We start from the raw sequence: 18,451 nt of genomic DNA, 5'->3' as shown, positions 1-18,451 counted from the left end.
GCCTTCTCCCTTGAGCTGGTGGGGCCAACCAGTTTGCCAATCGCCTTCCTGGACCTGCCCTGGTCGGATCGGCAGTACCCTCTACTCGGTGACCGGATAGCCAGGCACCCGTCCACCCGGACTGCGAATCAAAGGAGAGTACCTTTTATTCGTTGGGCAGCCGCGGCTGGTTTCATCCCTGGGTAGTGCAGTAACTCAAACCTTCCTCCACGACGAGAGCCTCTCTTCCTCTGCTGGATCCCCCAAACTGCAGGAACTACCAGGAACAACCGCCACCGCAGGAGCCACTTCTTCATTTCAAGGTACATTGTTCCGCCAATGCCGCCCTTTTCACGTGGTAGTACTGAAGGTGTTTTAAATCCTTTACCTATCTGTTGGGTTGGCCGCCCCTATCTTTTAACATGGTCTTTCACCTTCTGCATCCACCTTTTCGAATTGTTAACCAAAGACTTAACCGCAGCTACAAGAACATTTTGCTCCTGGGCCCTCTGCACTGTACCACCGACTGTGGCACAGGCCTACTCACTCTGGCTAAATTTTGTAAGAACTGCCTTCTCTAGATTGCTTCTCACCGAGAACTGTGTTGGTGCACCCACTTCTTATAACCACCTTTTTCTTCCCGCTTTTTAAACTTGTGAAGTGCCATTTTGCTCGGTTTTCATTTAAGTATTCTTTACGCTAAAGTACTGCCTTGCCTAAACTTGTTCACAAATTTATGTGAAGTGTTGCTAGGGTGTGTAGGAATATATTTCTGTATAACTTGTGCTTTCCCACCCTTGTGTGAAATTGCTAGAGTACCATTTGTGGTTGGTTTTCACTGTGCCGTTTTGCTCAGTTTTCACTCTGGTTCAACTGGTCTACAATTTAACTAGGCAGTTCTGTATACTTTTCTTGACTGACTTTAACTTGCTTAATAACTTGTGATAAATGTGTTTAATTAGAAATGTGTAAAATAAATATATATATTATTTTTAATACAAAGCTTTAGTCAGTGTTTCCTTGTGCCATAGTGCTGTAGGCCTATTGTGTAAACCCTGAATACTGCTCATCTCCCTCTTGAGATAAGTCTGCCTGCTCAGCCACAGCTACTAACTAAATCTTTGTGGTACAGACTGATACCAAAGGGGATTCATTGCTCACACCTATAGTCTTAATCTTCTGTAGTGCTCCCTAAGGGAACTGCACAGGATTCTGCCTAACACAAGCACCTCCTTGCAGTCCGCCGGGATATCGTACCCTCCAAACTCTAGCGCTGCAGGAGCCAAGCCTGCAAGTTCAGCAACGCCGGATCATGGTGGAGGATGGCGCCTCCTTCTCCGACGAGAAGATCCGCGTCCGTCGGCAGTTTGACTGGGGGGGACGCAGACATGTCCAGACAGTCCGGGAAGGAACAAGTTACTTACCTGTAACTGTTGTTCTCCAGCATGGGTCTGGCATGGATTCACATGCTCATGAATATTCCCCGTCGTCAGGCTGGGAATCCTCGGTAAAGAAAAAACCAGTATCAGTTTCGTTTCTGATCTGTCTTTCGTAGTAGTAACCAATCACTGGTCTCTGCGTCATACTGACCACAGCCAATGACTGCCCTCTACCTAAGCACCGCCTCTGGCAGCCATCTTCAGATTTGGAAGCACGTGAAGTGGCAGTATGACCAAGTGAAGAGTCGCAGAGGGGTAGGCGGGAGGGTTCGCATGTGAATCCATGCCAGACCCATGCTGGAGAACAACAGTTACAGGTAAGTAACTTGTTCCTTCTCCAGCATGGGGTCTGGAATGGATTCACATGCTCATGAATAAAGAATACATAGCAGTACACACATGCACAACCACGGGAGGTGGCAAAGGCTCAACATTAAGCATTACATCAAACTCAACATTAAGCATCTTACCTCCTCACCAGGCTCACCTCATGCGAACAGGTTGCGCAGCACTGCTTGGCCGACCCTGGACTCCTCCCTGGAATCCCGATCGACGCAGTAGAATTTCGTGAAGGTGTGCGTCGACCTCCACGTAGCAGCCCTACATATGTCCAGCAGGGGCACACCAGAAAGGAACGCCGTGGTAGCTGCGATCGCTTTGGTGGAATGGGCTCTCGGACGGCCAGGCAGCGGTCGGTTTGCCAACCGATGACAGTACATGATACAGCCGGAGAGCCATCTGGAAATGGAAGCCTTCGAGAGAGCCTTCCCCTGACTGACAGGTCCTAAGTTCACAAAGAGTTGTGACGTCTTCCGAAAACACTTCGTGCGGTCCACGTAGAACTTCAGCGCTCTAGCCACATCCAGCGAGTGCAAAGTCCTCTCGGCCGGAGACGAAGGCGACGGGAAGAACACAGGCAACACCAAGGGTTCGTTGAGATGGAAGTCCGACGGTACCTTGGGCATGAAGGAGGGGTGCGTCCTGAGCACTACCCTCGTGTCGTGAAAAGTCAAGTACGGGGCCTTGCAGGAAAGGGCCTGGATCTCTCGTCGTGCGGAGGTGATGGCCACAAGAAACACTGTTTTCCACGACAGAAACTTCAACGGGGCCGAGTGCAGAGGCTCGAACGGAGGTCCCATGAGCTTGGTCAGCACCACGTTGAGCTCCCAAGCCGGGGCCGGAGCCTTCACCGGCGGGAACGATCTGAACAGTCCCTTCATGAACTCTTTCACCAGACGATCAGACCACAAGGACATCCGCCCCGTGGTTCTGGTGTATCGGGAGATCGCAGCAAGATGAATCTTGATGGACGCGTGTGCCAGTCCAGCTTTGACCAGCATCAGCAGGTACGGCAGTACCTGGGGAGCCGTAATCCGTAGAGGGTTAATCTTCTGTGCGTGGCACCAGACAGAGAACCTCTTCCATTTGTGTCCGTAGCATTTAAGAGTCGAGGACGCCCTGGCCTTTGCAAGAACCTCTCTGCAGTCGGCCGGTATGTCGTATCCTCCAAACTCTAGCGCTGCAGGAGCCAGGCCTGCAAGTTCAGCGATTTCGGGTCATGGTGGAGGATGGCGCCTTCTTCCCTGGAGAGTAGATCCGCGTCCACCGGCAGCTTGATTGGCGGGGCCGTTGACAAGTCCAGAAGGTCCGGGAACCATATCTGCCTCGGCCACGCAGGTGCGACGAGGATCATCCTGCACCGTGACCTCTTGAGCTGGTTGACGAGCCGGATTAGCAGTGGCAAAGGAGGGAACGCGTAGAGGAACAGGCCCTCCCAGGGGAACGAGAAAGCATTGCCCATGCTCCTCGCCTGGGGAAACCTGCTGGCGAACCTCCGGCACTTGGAGTTCATCGCCGTCGCGAACAGGTCGATCTGGGGTGTGCCCCACCGTCGGTAGAGGCGATCCACTAGATCCTGCCGTAGTTCCCACTCGTGGCACGAGCGCAGCTCCCTGCTGAGTGAGTCGGCGATGGTGTTTTTTATCCCTGCCAGATGAAACGGCACCAGAAACATCCTTTGGGCGACGGCCCAATGCCACAGGTCCTGCGCCTCCTTGGACAGTGCTAGGGACCTGGTTCCGCCCTGTTTCCTGATGTAAAACATGGTGGTGGTGTTGTCGGTGAAGATCCTCAACACCTTGCCCTTGAGGGACGGAAGGAAGGACCCGAGGGCCCAGAACACTGCACGGAGCTCCAGGACGTTGATATGGAGGGACTTCTCCGTCGGGAGCCAAAGGCCTCTCGCGTGTAGATTTTCGGTGTGCGCTCCCCACCCTTCCAGGGAGGCATCCGTGGTCACTGTCTCCTGGTGGACTGGGGTCTGGAAGTCCATGCCCGCCGTCAGATGCGCGCGGGTGCCCCACCACCGGACTGCGCGGCGGAAACTCTCGTCGAGTGTGATCCTCTCCTCGAAGCCGCCCGTCGTTTGGATCCAGCGCGCGTCCAGGAACTCCTGCAACGGGCGCATCCGGAGCCTGCACATGGGAATGAGGTAGATGCAAGAAGACATCATTCCGGGGAGGGACTTGATGGACCTCACCTTGGCCGCGTCGGAAGCCAACATCCGCTGTACCTTGCCCAGGATGGACCTGGTCCTTTCCTCCGACGGGGAGGCCAGAAGGGACAATGGGTCGAGCTTCGCTCCCAGAAACAGTGCGTTTTGTGCGGGTACCAGGTGGGACTTGGCGTAGTTCACAGAGAATCCCAGGTCCGTGAGAAGTTGGACGGTCCTTGCCGTGTGCTCCACGGCGAGCTCCCTCGTCTTGGCCCGGATGAGCCAGTCGTCCAGGTAGGGGTAGACGTGGATCCCCTCGCGGCGCAGCTGCGCCGCCACCGGTGCAAGGCACTTGGTGAATACCCTGGGTGCCGACCGTAGTCCGAAGGGGAGGGCTTTGAACTGGTAGTGACGCCCTTGAACCACAAACCTGAGGAATTTTCGGTGCCCCTTTAGGATGGGAATATGGAAGTAGGCATCCTCCAAATCCAACGACGACAGGAAGTCTCCTTCCTCCAGCTGACCCAGGACGTGCTGGAGGGTGACCATCCGGAACTTCTGCGCCTTGATGAACTTGTTCAGACGTCGCAGGTCTAGGATGGGGCGCCATCCTCCCGTCTTCTTCTTCACGAGGAAGTATCTCGAGTAAACTCCGGAGCCCCGAAGCCTCTTTGGGACGAGTTCGATGGCGCCCTTCCTGAGCATCGCCCTTACCTCCAGGAGAAGCTGAGGGACGTGAAGCTCTTTTCTGGCCACGGGGGGGACGCGCGGGCACCTTCTTTGAAACTCGAGCGCGTGGCCCCGGGCTAAGGCGTCCAGCACCCAACGGTCGGTGGAGATGGACTCCCACACGCTGACGAAGCTCGCCAGCCGGCCTCCCACCGGGGTGCATCGGTGGGGGCCCGACCCCACGGCCGGTTCAATCCTGTTTCGACGAGGCTTTGCCGCCTTGACCTCCTTGGCGACGACGGCGGGGTCCGACAGACTTGCCTCGTCCTCTGTAGGCCTCCTGAGACGACGAGCGGGCCGCTTGACGGTAGGTGGAGAAACCGCCGCCGGAACCTTTGGAGGCGCCCTTGCCTCCGCTGCTCCGAAAGGGCGTCCGTCGTTGCAGAACCTTAAGGGCCCGGGCCGTCTCAGTGTCCGCTTTAATGGCCTGGAGGGAATCGTCCACTGTTTTCCCAAACAGGTTGTTCCCATCGAACGGCATGTCCAGGACTCTGGTCTGTACGTCTTGACGGAAGTCCGTAGCCTTGAGCCATCCACGCCGCCTAAGGCACACGCCGTTGCCCAACTGGCGAAACCCAGTGTCGGCGATGTCCGTCGCAATAGTGATGGCGTGGTCCGACGCCACCTCGCCTTCCTGTAGGATCTCCAGGGCATCCGCCCTCTTGTCGTCCGGTAGGAAGTCCAGCAGGGGAGCCAGTTTGTACCATAACTCCCTGTCGTAGCGGGCCACGATAGCCAAGGCGTTGGCCGCTTTAATCGTCGTCGCTGCCGACGAGATGACCCTGCGTCCCATAGCGTCCAATTTCTTTCCCTCGCCGTCCGGTGGGGAAGTCGATGTGGAGGCCGCACCCCCCCCACTTTCTTCCTGGCCGCCGCGGAGACGACGGAGTCCGGGGTAGGCTGCGCCCGGAGGCACAGGGGGGCCGCGTCCGGGACCCGGTACTTCTTCTCGTACCGGTCTCTTCTAGCTGGCGTCGTGGAAGGGTTCTTGAGGAGGGCGAGGCCCTCATCCCAAATGTCGTCCAGTAGAGGCACCGCGAGGACCGTCTTCCTCTTGGCCTCGCGCCGTTGATAAAGGAATCCTTCCTTTTTCTTCTCCTCAGGGCAGAGTTGGAAAAGCTCGGATGCCCTGGCGATCATGGAGTGGAACGATCCAATCTCGTCGGGCGGAGAAGCCCTGGTGGGAGGTGACGACGGTAGATCCTCGTCGTACACCTCGTCGTCCGTACCCGTCGCTGCCGTGTCAGTCCCCGTATCATCCCCTCGGGTGGACGGGGAGGAGGGCTGGACGGGGCGCGACGGCTGAAAAGGAGGTGGAAGGTGAATCCTTCTTTTCTTGGGCGGGGGAGCACCAGAAGGTCCCGGTTCAGGATCCCCCGACGGGAGAGGTTCCTCCGTCGGCAACGGTAGTCTCGTCCTTATCTCTGAACATAAGGACTGTATAGCCAACAAAATGGCCGCCGAGTTGTCTTGCGGCGCTGGCAGAGGGGAATCCGACGGGCGATCAGGGGCCCCGTCGGCACCCTCGACGATGTCGTCGTCGCCTGCGTCGGGATCCATCCCGACGGGCCGGTCTTCTTCCACGCCAAGGCCGTGGCTTAAGACCTCGATCAGCTCTTCCTCTGAGGTTGAGGCCGAATCTACGACGACGCCCTGCCCCCCCTTTTTCTTCCCCGCCGGGGGTTTCACGGGGGTCCTATCGATGGGCACAAAAGAGGACTCCCTCCGAGGTGGCAGGGAGACTCTGAGCCCCGAGGTCGCCACCACTGGTGTAGCCACCACAGGCTGAGCCAGGGCCGCCGCGACAGTATCGATAGAGGGCTTGGCCGGATGGATTAAGGCCTTCACCACCTTAGGTGCGCTCACCGCCTTATCCTTGAGGGGGGGGGGACACTGCCTCGCTCCCCCTCCGATGGGGCCTTTGAGCTCGACCGGGGCCTCTCCAGGAGCTTCGCCGGGTGCTCGCCCTTCCTCTTACCCGACCCAGAGCGTTGGCTCGTGGCTGAAGGTGCCGGGGAGGGTGCGCCCTGCCTGGCGACCGTAGAGCCCGACGGTTCGGCGCTCCCGGTGCCAGCGGACTCGCGGTGCTTGGCCTTGCGTTGGACCCCCGTCGCCGGGGCGTCCTCAAAGGTCTTAGAAGACCGCTCGGATTTCTTCCTCTTCTTCTCGCCTGACGGGCTCTTCCCTTCCAGCCAGTTGGCGAGACGTTGATGGCGGTCCTTCATGGTCCGCTCCGACATGTTGCCGCAAAACGCACAGTCCTTCTCCATGTGCGTCTTGTCCTCATGTAAGCAGTAGAGACAAAAGGAGTGTTTGTCCTCCTTAAAGACGTTCTGCAGCTGGCATCCAGGGCAAATACTGAACAGCTTTCCGGGCGTCGAGCTTCCCTTCTCCTGGGCCATGTCCGGGCCTGAGAAGCTTCTGGAGTCCTCCAAAAGCGTAGCTCGACGAAATCTTCACCCTTGAGGGGGCGCAGACGAATCCGACACGGGTCCCCGTTGATCGGATGGAAAGTCGGTGGAGCTTGAGGCTCTTTTGACCGAAAAAAACGAAGTTTTTTGAGAAAAAACGTGAAAAAATAGCACTAACGCTCAAGAGCAATAGCACGAGGATCCCAACACATGAACGTGCGGTAAAAATCTGAAGATGGCTGCCAGAGGCGGTGCTTAGGTAGAGGGCAGTCATTGGCTGTGGTCAGTATGACGCAGAGACCAGTGATTGGTTATTACTACGAAAGACAGATCAGAAACGAAACTGATACTGGTTTTTTCTTTACCGAGGATTCCCAGCCTGACGACAGGGAATATTCATGAGCATGTGAATCCATGCCAGACCCCATGCTGGAGAAGCAAAGGATCGCACACGTTCCGGGTCTCAACTCAGAACGGCGACAGCACATTAGCCCAACCTCAGAGCTGGTCAGCCGCAGGACGGTCCCGGGACACTTCAGAAGGCTCTTCTTCGCAGGGTACCGAGCAGACTTCATGAATGGATGGTCCCTCCACTCCAAGGGTCGCAGCTCCCTCGCAGGACTGCTGAAGATCAAGAGCAAGACAGGGCCCCACCAGGACAGCAGAAGAAGTTAGTTGCCAGGCTTCCTTCACACGGGTCTCCGGTCTCTTCATGGGTCTCACAGCAGGACAGGAGTCTTGGCTCCTTTAGTTTACTCCAGGATCTCTGAAGAATGGGTGCAGGGTTCCGCTTATCCTAAAAGCCAGGTGAGAGCTGAAACTCCCACTCGTCAATTGCAGGACTAGCCCCACAAACCCCAGCAGTGGTCTAATCAGGACCACTGGCGGGAACACTCATACATACCTCTCAGACACATTGAAACCAGTTTGTGGATTGGGACCAGACAGTCCCAGCCCACATCCTGCCAGCAAAGACACATGGCCCTCCAGAAGCCCAACAAAAGCCTCTGCTTTCCCGGGCATTGGCAAGTCCAGATAAGGATTTTCCTGGCCTCCCAGACCAGGAAGTAGGCTAAAGAACAAGATATCCAAAGGACAAGCGAGAAAACATGTGGCACGGCCATGTTTGGACACTAGCCACAGTTAGTAGCCAAATGCAGTAAACCCGGTAAAGAATTGAAAAATGTCACTGCTGCCACCAGCTTGTCCATTAAGCACACCTTTGAGTAACCGAAAATCCTTCGAGTGTTCAAGTGTCTTTTGCATTGAGAAAGTAGTAGTGGAAGTTATTCATAGTTTAAAACCTACCTCATGTAAAGGGGACATTTTTCCAGGTACATTGTTTAAGGACTTTGCGGAAACTCTTGCTCCATGGGTCACCCAGTCAATCATTCGATGAGGCATACGTCCTGGAAAATATAAAAGAGGCTTGTATAACACCACCGATTAAAAAAAATAATCTGGACCCCTGTATTCCCGGAAACTTTAGGCCAGTTACAAATGTGCCTTTTTTACTGAAAGTAATTGATAAGATCGCCTATTTACAATATCAAAAATGTGTAGAGAATAATGACCTACTTGACTCTGAACAATCTGGTTTGCGAGCAAAGCGTGGTACGGAGATGGCCCTCCTGGACCTACAATCCAATATTGCCACCATCATTGAAGAAGGGAATGTGGCGTTACTCCTATTATTGGACCTATCCTCAGCATTCGATTTGATATATCATGATCTTCTGGTTGAGAGATTAATTGTAGTTGGGGATGTACACCCCACACAGCGAAATGGTTTAAATCCTTCCTGGGACCTAGAATGCCTGCCGTAGTTGAAGGAAATTTCTCGTTTAGAAAATCATCCATAATATGTGGAGTACCACAGGGCTCATGTTTGTCTCCATTACTTTTTAATGTCTTCTCAAAGCTCCTATGTGACATGCTCACGACACTGGGTGTCCGGTATACCAACTATGCCGACGATACACAGTTGGATTTTGAGCTGCCAGGAATGTATAAGGACGATGCTCATAGAGTAAATGATGTGTGTGTAGCCATTCAAAAATGGATGGCAGCAAATTCCCTAGCCTTAAATGAAGAGAAACCAGAGCTACTAATAATCGGGACACCACAAAAATTAAAAAATCTGGATGATCAGTATACAAGTTTAGGATAAATTGAAATAACATTACAGTGTCAGAACAGGGGATAACCCTTTTTTGACTCCCAGTTATCATTTAAGAGGCATATTTCATACTTGAAATCTACATGTGCCTTCTCTACAAATCTTCTTTGCCAAATCCGTACATTTTTGACCGAACAGAATAGAGCTATGATTGCCGGTGCAATCATAATTGCAAAAGTCTCTTGATGGTTAAATCCAAAACAAATGTAAAGAAACTATAAACAATGCAAAATGGAGCTGTTAGTGCTGTTTATGGTTTGAGTCGGTGCTCTAATATTTAATCTGCCAGGAGAAAACTGACCTGGCTTCCTGTTGAACAGCCAATCAAATTTAAAGGTGCAGTATTGGTGTTTAAATGTTTGTTAAAAACGCACCAAGCTATCTTGACAAGATAAAATAGCCCCTGTAAGAAGAACCCTTTGCTCTAATGGGTTTTCATCAGCCACGATTAACCCTTAAAATAAAAAAAAAAGGACATACAAATCAGCAGAGCCAATTTTAATTTTTGGGCTCCTACTATTCGGAATCCTCTTCCTCTTGACCTCAAGAACTGTGCGTCAACTATCTTTCAAAAACAGCTGAAGACATTGCTGTTCGATGTAGGGACGGTATAACTACTTGGCCTCCCAGTCTATGCTAGAATACTAGGTCCCCACTGCTTTTAATGTTCTTACATGTTTTGTCTTTGTCAGCGCTTTGAGGCCTACGGGCGAATGGCACTATACAAGAAACAATATAGATAGATAAAGTGTACCCCATTGTACTGCATTGAAAGATGGATTGTACAATGCTAAAAGTTACAAGTGTTACTACTTTCAGTAACTTATCAAAGTCGCAAGACTAAGGGAAACCATGTTTCCCAGTACTGACAGCCTGAAGGACATGTCAGTTTCCCCATAACAGAGGAGCAAAATACAGTGTAGTGAAGCGTAAGGCTTCACTGCACTGTAGAAAGTACAGGTCAGGATAAAAAATAAAAACAAAAAGTTTGGGGCTCCATAAAAATGGAAGGAAAGGTGCAGTAAAGTGATGTATTTCCTAACAATGGGGAGTCCTTTGCTTGGAGGAAGGGCTGTGTTTAAAGGAGTATAGCACCCTCCTTGATCAGGATATCCATTTCTTCTCAGCCAACACCTATATTCCTTTGGCAACAGTGTCAGAACTATCAGAGTTCTACATGCTGGTGGGAAACACTAGAACAGAAAAGACACCCAGCTTGTTTTGCGCCATGAAAATGATAGCATTACATTTACTGGATGGTTTGAAAAAATAAAAGCATCAGGGTGGTGCTTTAGGCTCAGACCAAACACAGAATTGGTGCGAGTGAAAAGCTAATCCTTTCACTTACAAGCTTTTCAAGGCCCGATACAGAGGTTTTCAGTTGCAACTTGTTGAAAAAAGTCAAATTAAAAGTATGTAATGCAGTGTGTAGTGTGAGTAAACTAAAAGAGCGGAGGGGAGAGGTTCGGCTCCATGTATAATACCCTGGATATCACTTATAAGACTATGGTAATGTGATGAACTTGGCTGTAATAACTAAAATGCACTATTTAGTTTAAACGTTTCCAAAGAGTTAACACCAGAAGTGATTTTAAAAGAGGAATCTGAGGGGGAAAGCAATCCTAAAAGTAATTATTACAAGTAGAATTAACTATATTATGGACTGTATATCTCACAGCCTAGTTCTGGATGTTGATGTGGTTAAGAGTGTTGATATATCCCAAACTACACAAGCAAAGATCCACTACAGAATATAGAACAATTGATGCATATGGCCAACTCGCAGGGAAAACCGTTATGTTTCTTGTATTGGCTAACCCAGTTCCTACTAAAAAGACAGAAGTTATGCCGATACATGGCTTTGAATATATCTGCAATGTTATGATACAATATATTTTATTCATATCGTGCTCGTACACAAGTGTTTGAGCGCAGCAAGGGAAGGCAACAGGGGAGAACAAAACAGCGATCTTACTAGGCCCAGTGACATTGAGAATTAATTACCAATATTCTTTTTTATAATTTGAATTATTTAAAAAAAATTGTATTGTGAAACATTTTTTACAAATGTAATAAAGAAATGGATAATACAATTTAAAGAAAAACAATATGACTACTCAGTGAAACTTACTACACACTTACAGATTGTATCCATATTTTTATGCCAGGTTTAGAAAATTCCATGAACCAAATTGAGTCAAGATTTAAAAGAGAACAGATTCAATAAACGTGTTTTAAATGTTTCAGATAAAATGTTAGTCACAAAAATGTCCACAATGTTGAGTTATTAATCAACATGTTCAAAGCAATCACAAAAGTATTTAGCATAAGGCTAAGAGGTTACTAATGACCACTTACCAGATATGTAATGCTTTTAAGGTTCACAAAGTTGTTCATTTGAAGATCGTTCAGTCTACCGGGCGTAGCAATAACAATGTCAACACCTTTGTTAACCAGGTTTATTTGGCCTTTTCGATCCCCACCTCCATATATACAAATGCTATGGAGAAAAAGTGCAACAATTGAAGTTGGTTACCAAGAAAAAGAACAACACATATTGTAAACCTAGTTCACCAAGCAAACATTCTCATGTATGTCCTATTTGGAGTATACACAGTCAACCAAACAACTTCCAAATATTAGATATGTCTGCAACATGAATCAACTACTTCATTTTATTATTTATTGTGCATTTGTTAGGTGCTTATACAACAAGAAAATTGTGTTTCAAAGCACCCACAGGGCAACAGGGAGGGAAAAAGGGATTGAAAACAATTAATACACTGGAGGATAAAGACGGACCTACTAGGCCTTGTGAGCATTCAGAGCATGCAAGTGCAGGGAGAGGAGAGGGGAAGAGGGAATGGGGGGTAAGTGCTGGAATGTCCGTGCTCGTGAGCAGCAGATTTAAGTCCCCAGTGTAGGAAGAGCTAGGGAGCGATCAGCTGCAATAAATAGGTAGGTACAGGCCAACAGCTGCAACATATAAATAGGCAAGTGCAGGCCTACAGTGGTATAGGCCAGTGAGTGCCAAGGCAAGTGCTGTGGGCGGGCAGAGGCTCAAGGTGATTGGGTGTGGAAGGCCAGACCCCCGAAGGACACAAGGCCCCTGTTCACCAATCTCAGCAACTGTTGGGGTTAGCAGAGGGGAGAGGAAGAGAAGGAGGAGGTGAAAAGTAAAGTGTTGAAGAACTTCAGAAATTTGAGGAGATCCGGCTCAAGAGAAAGAGAGAGGCTGTTCCATAAGAGGGAGCCAGCAGAGGAAAGAGATCGGCCACCGTCCCTCTGTTTAGCGAAATGCTTGACACACAGATGGTACCAGAGGACCGAAGAGGTCTGGAGGGAGTGTATGTAGAAAGAGCAAGTTACAGATAGTGTGGTCCCCGGCCCCAGACAGCCTTATGGATGATGCAGAGGGATTTGAATTTGATCCTTGCAACAATCGCAAGTCAATGAAGAGTTTTTAGGGCAGAAGAGTTGTGCTCCCTGGGCTTGAGGCGAAGGATTAGTCTTGCTGCCCTATTCTGGATTAGATGGAGGGGTCATAGAGAGGAAGGAACAAGTTACTTACCTGTAACTGTTGTTCTCCAGCATGGGTCTGGCATGGATTCACATGCTCATGAATATTCCCCGTCGTCAGGCCGGGAATCCTCGGTATAGAAAAAAATCAGTATCAGTTTCGTTTCTGATCGGTCTTTCTTACTAGTAACCAATCACTGGTCTCTGGGTCATACTGCTCCCAGCCAATGACTGCCCTCTCCCTAAGCCCAGCCTCCGGCAGCAATCCTCAGATTTGGTAGCACGTAAAGTGGCAGTATGACCAAGTGAAGAGCCGCAGAGAGGTAGGCGGGAGGGTTCGCATGTGAATCCATGCCAGACCCATGCTGGAGAACAACAGTTACAGGTAAGTAAATTGTTCCTTCTCCAGCATGGGCTCTGGCATGGATTCACATGCTCATGAATAAGAGAATACATAGCAGTACACACATGCACAACCACGGGAGGTGGCAACAGGCTCAACATTAAGCAATACAACAACTCAACATTAAGCAACTCCTCACCAGGCTCACCTTAGGCGAACAGGTTGCGCAGCACTGCTTGGCCGACCCTGGACTCCTCCCTGGAGTACCGATCGACGCAGTAGAATCTTGTGAAGGTGTGCTTCGACCTCCACGTCGCAGCCCTGCAGATGTCCAGCAGGGGCACACCAGACAGGAACGCTGTGGTGCAGCGATCGCTCTGGTCGAAAGGGCTCTCGGACGGCCGAGCAGCTGTCGGTTTGCCAACCGGTGACAGTGCATGATGCAGCCGGAGAGACATCTGGAAATGGAAGTCTTTGAGAGAGCCTTCCCTTGATTCACAGTCCCAAAGTTCACAAACAGCTGAGACGTCTTCCGAAAACTCTTTGTGCGGTCCACGTAGAACTTCAGCTATATCCAGCTAGTGCAAAGTCCTCTCGGCCGGCGACAAAGGTGACGGGAAGAAAACTGGCAACATCAAGGGCTCGTTGAGGTGGAAGTCCGACGGCACCTTGGGCATTAAGGATGGGTGTGTCCTCTGCACCACCCTCGTGTCATGAAAAGTCAAGTATGGAGGCTTGCAAGATGGGGCCTGGATCTCTCCCACTCGTCGTGCGGAGGTGATGGCCACGAGGAAAGCGGTCTTCCATGACAGGAACTTCAAAGGCGCCGAATGCATAGGCTCGAATGGGGCCCCCATGAGCTTAGTCAGCACCACATTAAGTTCCCACGCCGGGGCAGGAGCCTTCACCGGCGGGAACGATCGGAATAGTCCCTTCATGAATTCTTTCACCAGGCGATGAGACCACAAGGACAGCCGACCCGCCATCCTGGTATATCGGGAGATTGCAGCCAGATGTATTTTGATGGAGGCGTGAGCCAGTCCAGCTTTGGCCAGCAACAGTAGGTACGGCAGTACTTGAGGGGCTGTAATCCGCAGAGGGTTAATCTTCTGTGCACGGCACCAGACAGAGAACCTCTTCCATTTATGTCCGTAGCACTTGAGAGTTGAGGACACCCTTGTCTTTGCAAGAACCTCTCTGCAGTCGGCCGGGATGTCATACCCTCCAAACTCTAGTGCTGCAGGAGCCAGGCCTGCAAGTTCAGCGACTCCGGGTTGTAGTGAAGAATGGCGCCTCCTTCTCTGGAGAGAAGGTCTGCGTCCGTCGGCAGCTTGACAGGTCGGGACGTTGACAAGTCCAGAAGGTCCGGGAACCAGATCTGTCTCGGCCACGCCGGTGCGACGAGGATCATCCTGCACCGGGACCTCTTGAGCTGGTTGATGAGCCGGAGCAGCAACAGCAGCGGGGGGAACGCATAAAGAAATAGGCCATCCCAGGGGAACGAGAAAGCATCGCCCATGCTCCTCGGCTGGGGGAACCTGCTGACGAACCTCCAGCACTTGGAATTCGTCGCCGTCGCAAAGAGATCGATTTGGGGTTCGCCCCATCGTCGGAAGAGTCGATCCACTTGATCCTGGCGTAGTTCCCACTAGTGGCACGAGCGCAGCTCCCTGCCGAGTGAGTCGGCGATCGTGTTTTTTATTCCTGACAGATGAAGAGGCACCAGAAACATCCCTTGGGCGACGGCCCAATGCCACAGATCTTGGGCTTCCTTGGATAGGGCCGGGGACCTGGTTCCGCCCTGCTTCCGGATGTAGAACATCGTGGTGGTGTTGTCGGTGAAGATTCTCACCACCTTGCCTTTGAGGGACGGAAGAAAAGACCTGAGGGCCCAGAACACCGCGCGGAGCTCCAAGATGTTAATGTGGAGAGACTTCTCCTCCGGGAGCCAAAGGCCTCTTGCGTGAAGATCTCTGGCGTCACCGTCACCTAGTGAGCTGGGGTCTGAAAGTCCGTGCCCGCCGACAGATGGGAGCGGGTACCCCACCACCGGATCGCCTGACGGAACTTCTCGTTGAGGGATCCTGTCCTCGAAGCTGCCCGTCGACTGGATCCAGCGGGCGTCGAGGAACTCCTGTAAGGGTCTCATCTGAAGCCTGCCAAGGCGCACCAGATAAATGCAGGAGGACATCATCCCGAGGAGGGACTTGATAGATCTTACCCTGGCCATGTCCGTGGCCAGCAGACGCTGCACCTTGCCCAGAATGGTCCTGGTCCTTTCCTCCGACAGCGAGGCTAGCCGCGCCACTGTGTCGAGCTTGGCTCCCAGAAACAGGGCGACTTGCGACGGAACCAGGTGGGATTTTGGAAAGTTGTTTGAGAATCCCAGGTCTGTGAGCAGCTGGACGGTCTTCCCAGTGTGCTCCACGGCCAGCTCCCTTGTCCTTGCCCGGATGAGCCAGTCGTCCAGGTAGGGTTAGACGTGGATCCCCTGTAGGCGCAACCACCGGTGCGAGGCACTTTGTGAACACCCTGGATGCCGACTTCAATCCGAACGGGAGGGCCTTGAACTGGTAGTGCCGCCCTTGGACCACAAACCTGAGGATCTTTCGGTGTCTTTTTAGAATGGGTATGTGGAAGTAGGCATCCTCCAAGTCCAACTACGACAGGAAATCGCCCTCCTCCAGCTGTCCCAGCACATGCTGGAGGGTGACCATACGGAACTTCTGTGCCTTGATGAATCTGTTCAGTCATCGTAGGTCCAGGATGGGGCGCCATCCTCCTGTCTTCTTTTTTATGAGGAAGTACCTTGAGTAAACTCCGGAGCCCCGAAGCCTCTCTGCGACGAACTCGATGGCACCCTTCTTAAGCATCGCCCTTACTTCCAACAGTAGTTGAGGGACGTGATTTTCCTTCCTGGCCACGGGTGGAACGCGAGGGCACTTCTTCTGAAACTCGAGGGCGTGCCCTTGGGCCAGGGCGTCCAGCACCCAACGGTCGGTGGAGATGGACTCCCACACGCTGACGAATCTCACCAGCCGGCCTCCCACCGGGGTGCTTCGGCGGGGGCCCGACCCCAGGGTCGGTTCAATCTTGTTTGGAGGCCGCCTTACCTCCTTGGCCTCCTTGTCGACGACGGGCACCACCTGACTTGCCGCGTCCCCTGTAGGCTTCCTGGGACGAAGATCTTGCCGCTTGGCGGTTAAGTGGAGGAGCCACTGCCGGATCCCTTGGAGGCACCTTGTCTGCCTCCGGAGCTCCGAAAGGACGGCCGTCGTCGTTGGAGCACTCCCAGTGCCCGGGCAGTCTCTGTGTCTGTCTTGATGGCCTGAAGGGACTCATCAACTGCCTTCCCAAACAGGTTGTTCCCGTCGAAGGGCATGTCCAAAACCTTGGTTTGTACGTCCTGGCGGAAATCCGTGGCCTTGAGCCATCCTTGTCTTCTCAAGCAAACGCCATTGCCCAACTGACGGAAACCGGTGTCGGCGATGTCCGTTGCCACTGTGATGGTGTGGTCCGAAGCAATCTCCCCCTCCTGTAGGATTTCAAGGGTCTCAGCCCTTTTGGCCTCCAGAAGGAAGTCTAACAGAGGGGCGATTTTGAACCACAACTCCCTGTCGTAGCGGGCTACGATAGCCAGGGCGTTGGCCACCTTAATAGTCCTCGCTGCAGATGAGATAATCCGTCGTCCCATCGTGTCCAACTTCCTGCCCTCGCCGTCCGGCGGGGAAGTTGATGTTGAGGCCGATGCCCCCCCAGCTTTCTTCTTTGCCGCTGCCGAGATGACCGAATCCGGGGTAGGTTGTGCCCGAAGGCACAAGGGGGCAGCGTCAGGGACCCGGTACTACTTCTCCTACTGATCCCTCTTTGCCGGCGCCATGGCAGGGTTCTTGAGGAGGGCGAGCCCCTCATCCCAGATGTCATCAAGAATCGGTACGGCGAAGACCGTCTTCCTTTTAGCCTCGCGCCGTTGGTAAAGGAACCCTTCCTTCTTTTCTTCTGGGCAGAGCCGAAAAAGCTTGGATGCACTGAAAATCATGGCATGAAAGGATCCAATCTCGTCGGGTGGGGACGCCCGAGCAGGGGGCAACGGGGGACACGTCCATCGTCGCCTCTGTCGTCATCTGTACCTGTCGTAGACATATCCGTGCCTGTATCATCCCTGTGGGTACTAGACCAGGGGGAAGGCAGAGCAGGCCGCAGAGGTGGGAGAGGTGGCATAGGATGCGTCCTCCTCTTATGCGGTGGACTCTCCGAAGGTCCTGTCTCCGGTACCTCCGTCGGGGGAAGGGGCAACCTTGTCCTTATCTCCGAGCATAAGGACTGAATCGCTGACAAAATGGTCGCCGAGGTGTCTTGCGGCGCCGGAAATGACGGGCGCGAGGGCTCTTGAGGAGCCTTGTCGGCGACACCGTCGCTCTCGTCGTCGCCCTCGTCGAGATCCCTCTGAGGGGCGTAGAAAACTCCGAAACGGATCCCCGTTGATCGGATGTAGAACGGTGGAGCTTGAGGCTCTATTTAACCGAAAAATGAGAAAATCTCCTGAAAAAGAGCGAAAACGCAGCAAAATCTCGAGAGCTACAGCACGAGGACTCCCAACACTTGAACGTGCGGTAAAAATCTGAGGATGGCTGCTGGAGGCGGGGCTTAGGGAGAAGGCAGTCATTGGCTGGGGGCAGTATGACCCAGAGACCAGTGATTGGTTACTACTAAGAAAGACAGATCAGAAACGAAACTGATTTTTTTCTATACCGAGGATTCCCGGCCTGACGGGGAATATTCATGAGCATGTGAATCCATGCCAGACCCCATGCTGGAGAAGAGGGAAGATTCAAGAGAAGGCTATTGCAGTAGTATAGCCTAGAGAGAACCAGGGCTCTGGTCACATGGAGCTTCTGGGGGAAGTGAGAAAAGGGAGAATTCCTTTCAGAAGGAAGAGTTAAAAGTGGGACTTCTTGGCAATATGCTGAATGTGAGGGAGGAAGGAGAGAGAGGGGTCGAGGATGACTCGCAAGGTTTCAGGCTTCATATGAAGGAGCAGAACCCATAGAAGATGGCCAGATTGAGGGGAAGAAAGAGGGAGCACGGGTCCCAATAGGAACGATCCCAGTCCTGCTGGCACTGAGGCAGAGATCATTGGATGTGCACCAGGACTGGAGGGCAGATGGGCAGTCCAGGATGATGGAAGCAGTAAGAGGGTCAGTAGGAAGTCTGAAGAGTTGTGCGTCATCTGCGCAACACTGGAAGTTCGGGGAGAAGGTGGTAATTGTTAAGGATCCAGGAGGAGAAGTTGGAGCCATGGGGGACAACGCAGGTGGAGAAAGAGGTGGGGGAGGAGAAGGTGCCCAGAGTAACCTG

General features: G+C 52.4%; 1 protein-coding gene across 1 annotated transcript in view; it reads right to left on the bottom strand.

Moving 5' to 3' along the window:
• LOC138453414 (probable ATP-dependent RNA helicase DDX53) overlaps positions 1-18,451 on the bottom strand; it is a 2,019,656-nt gene that overhangs the window by 927,322 nt on the left and 1,073,883 nt on the right. Inside the window, exon 9 of the mRNA XM_069606246.1 lies at positions 11,590-11,731. Within this exon, the coding sequence (XP_069462347.1) occupies positions 11,590-11,731 (142 nt within the window). The remainder of the gene's footprint in view (positions 1-11,589; positions 11,732-18,451) is intronic.

This window comes from Ambystoma mexicanum, chromosome 4p, assembly GCF_040938575.1.
Source record: "Ambystoma mexicanum isolate Mex_15411 chromosome 4p, UKY_AmexF1_1, whole genome shotgun sequence".
Lineage (NCBI taxonomy): Eukaryota > Metazoa > Chordata > Amphibia > Caudata > Ambystomatidae > Ambystoma > Ambystoma mexicanum.
This window is presented reverse-complemented; position numbering and strand designations above follow the sequence as displayed.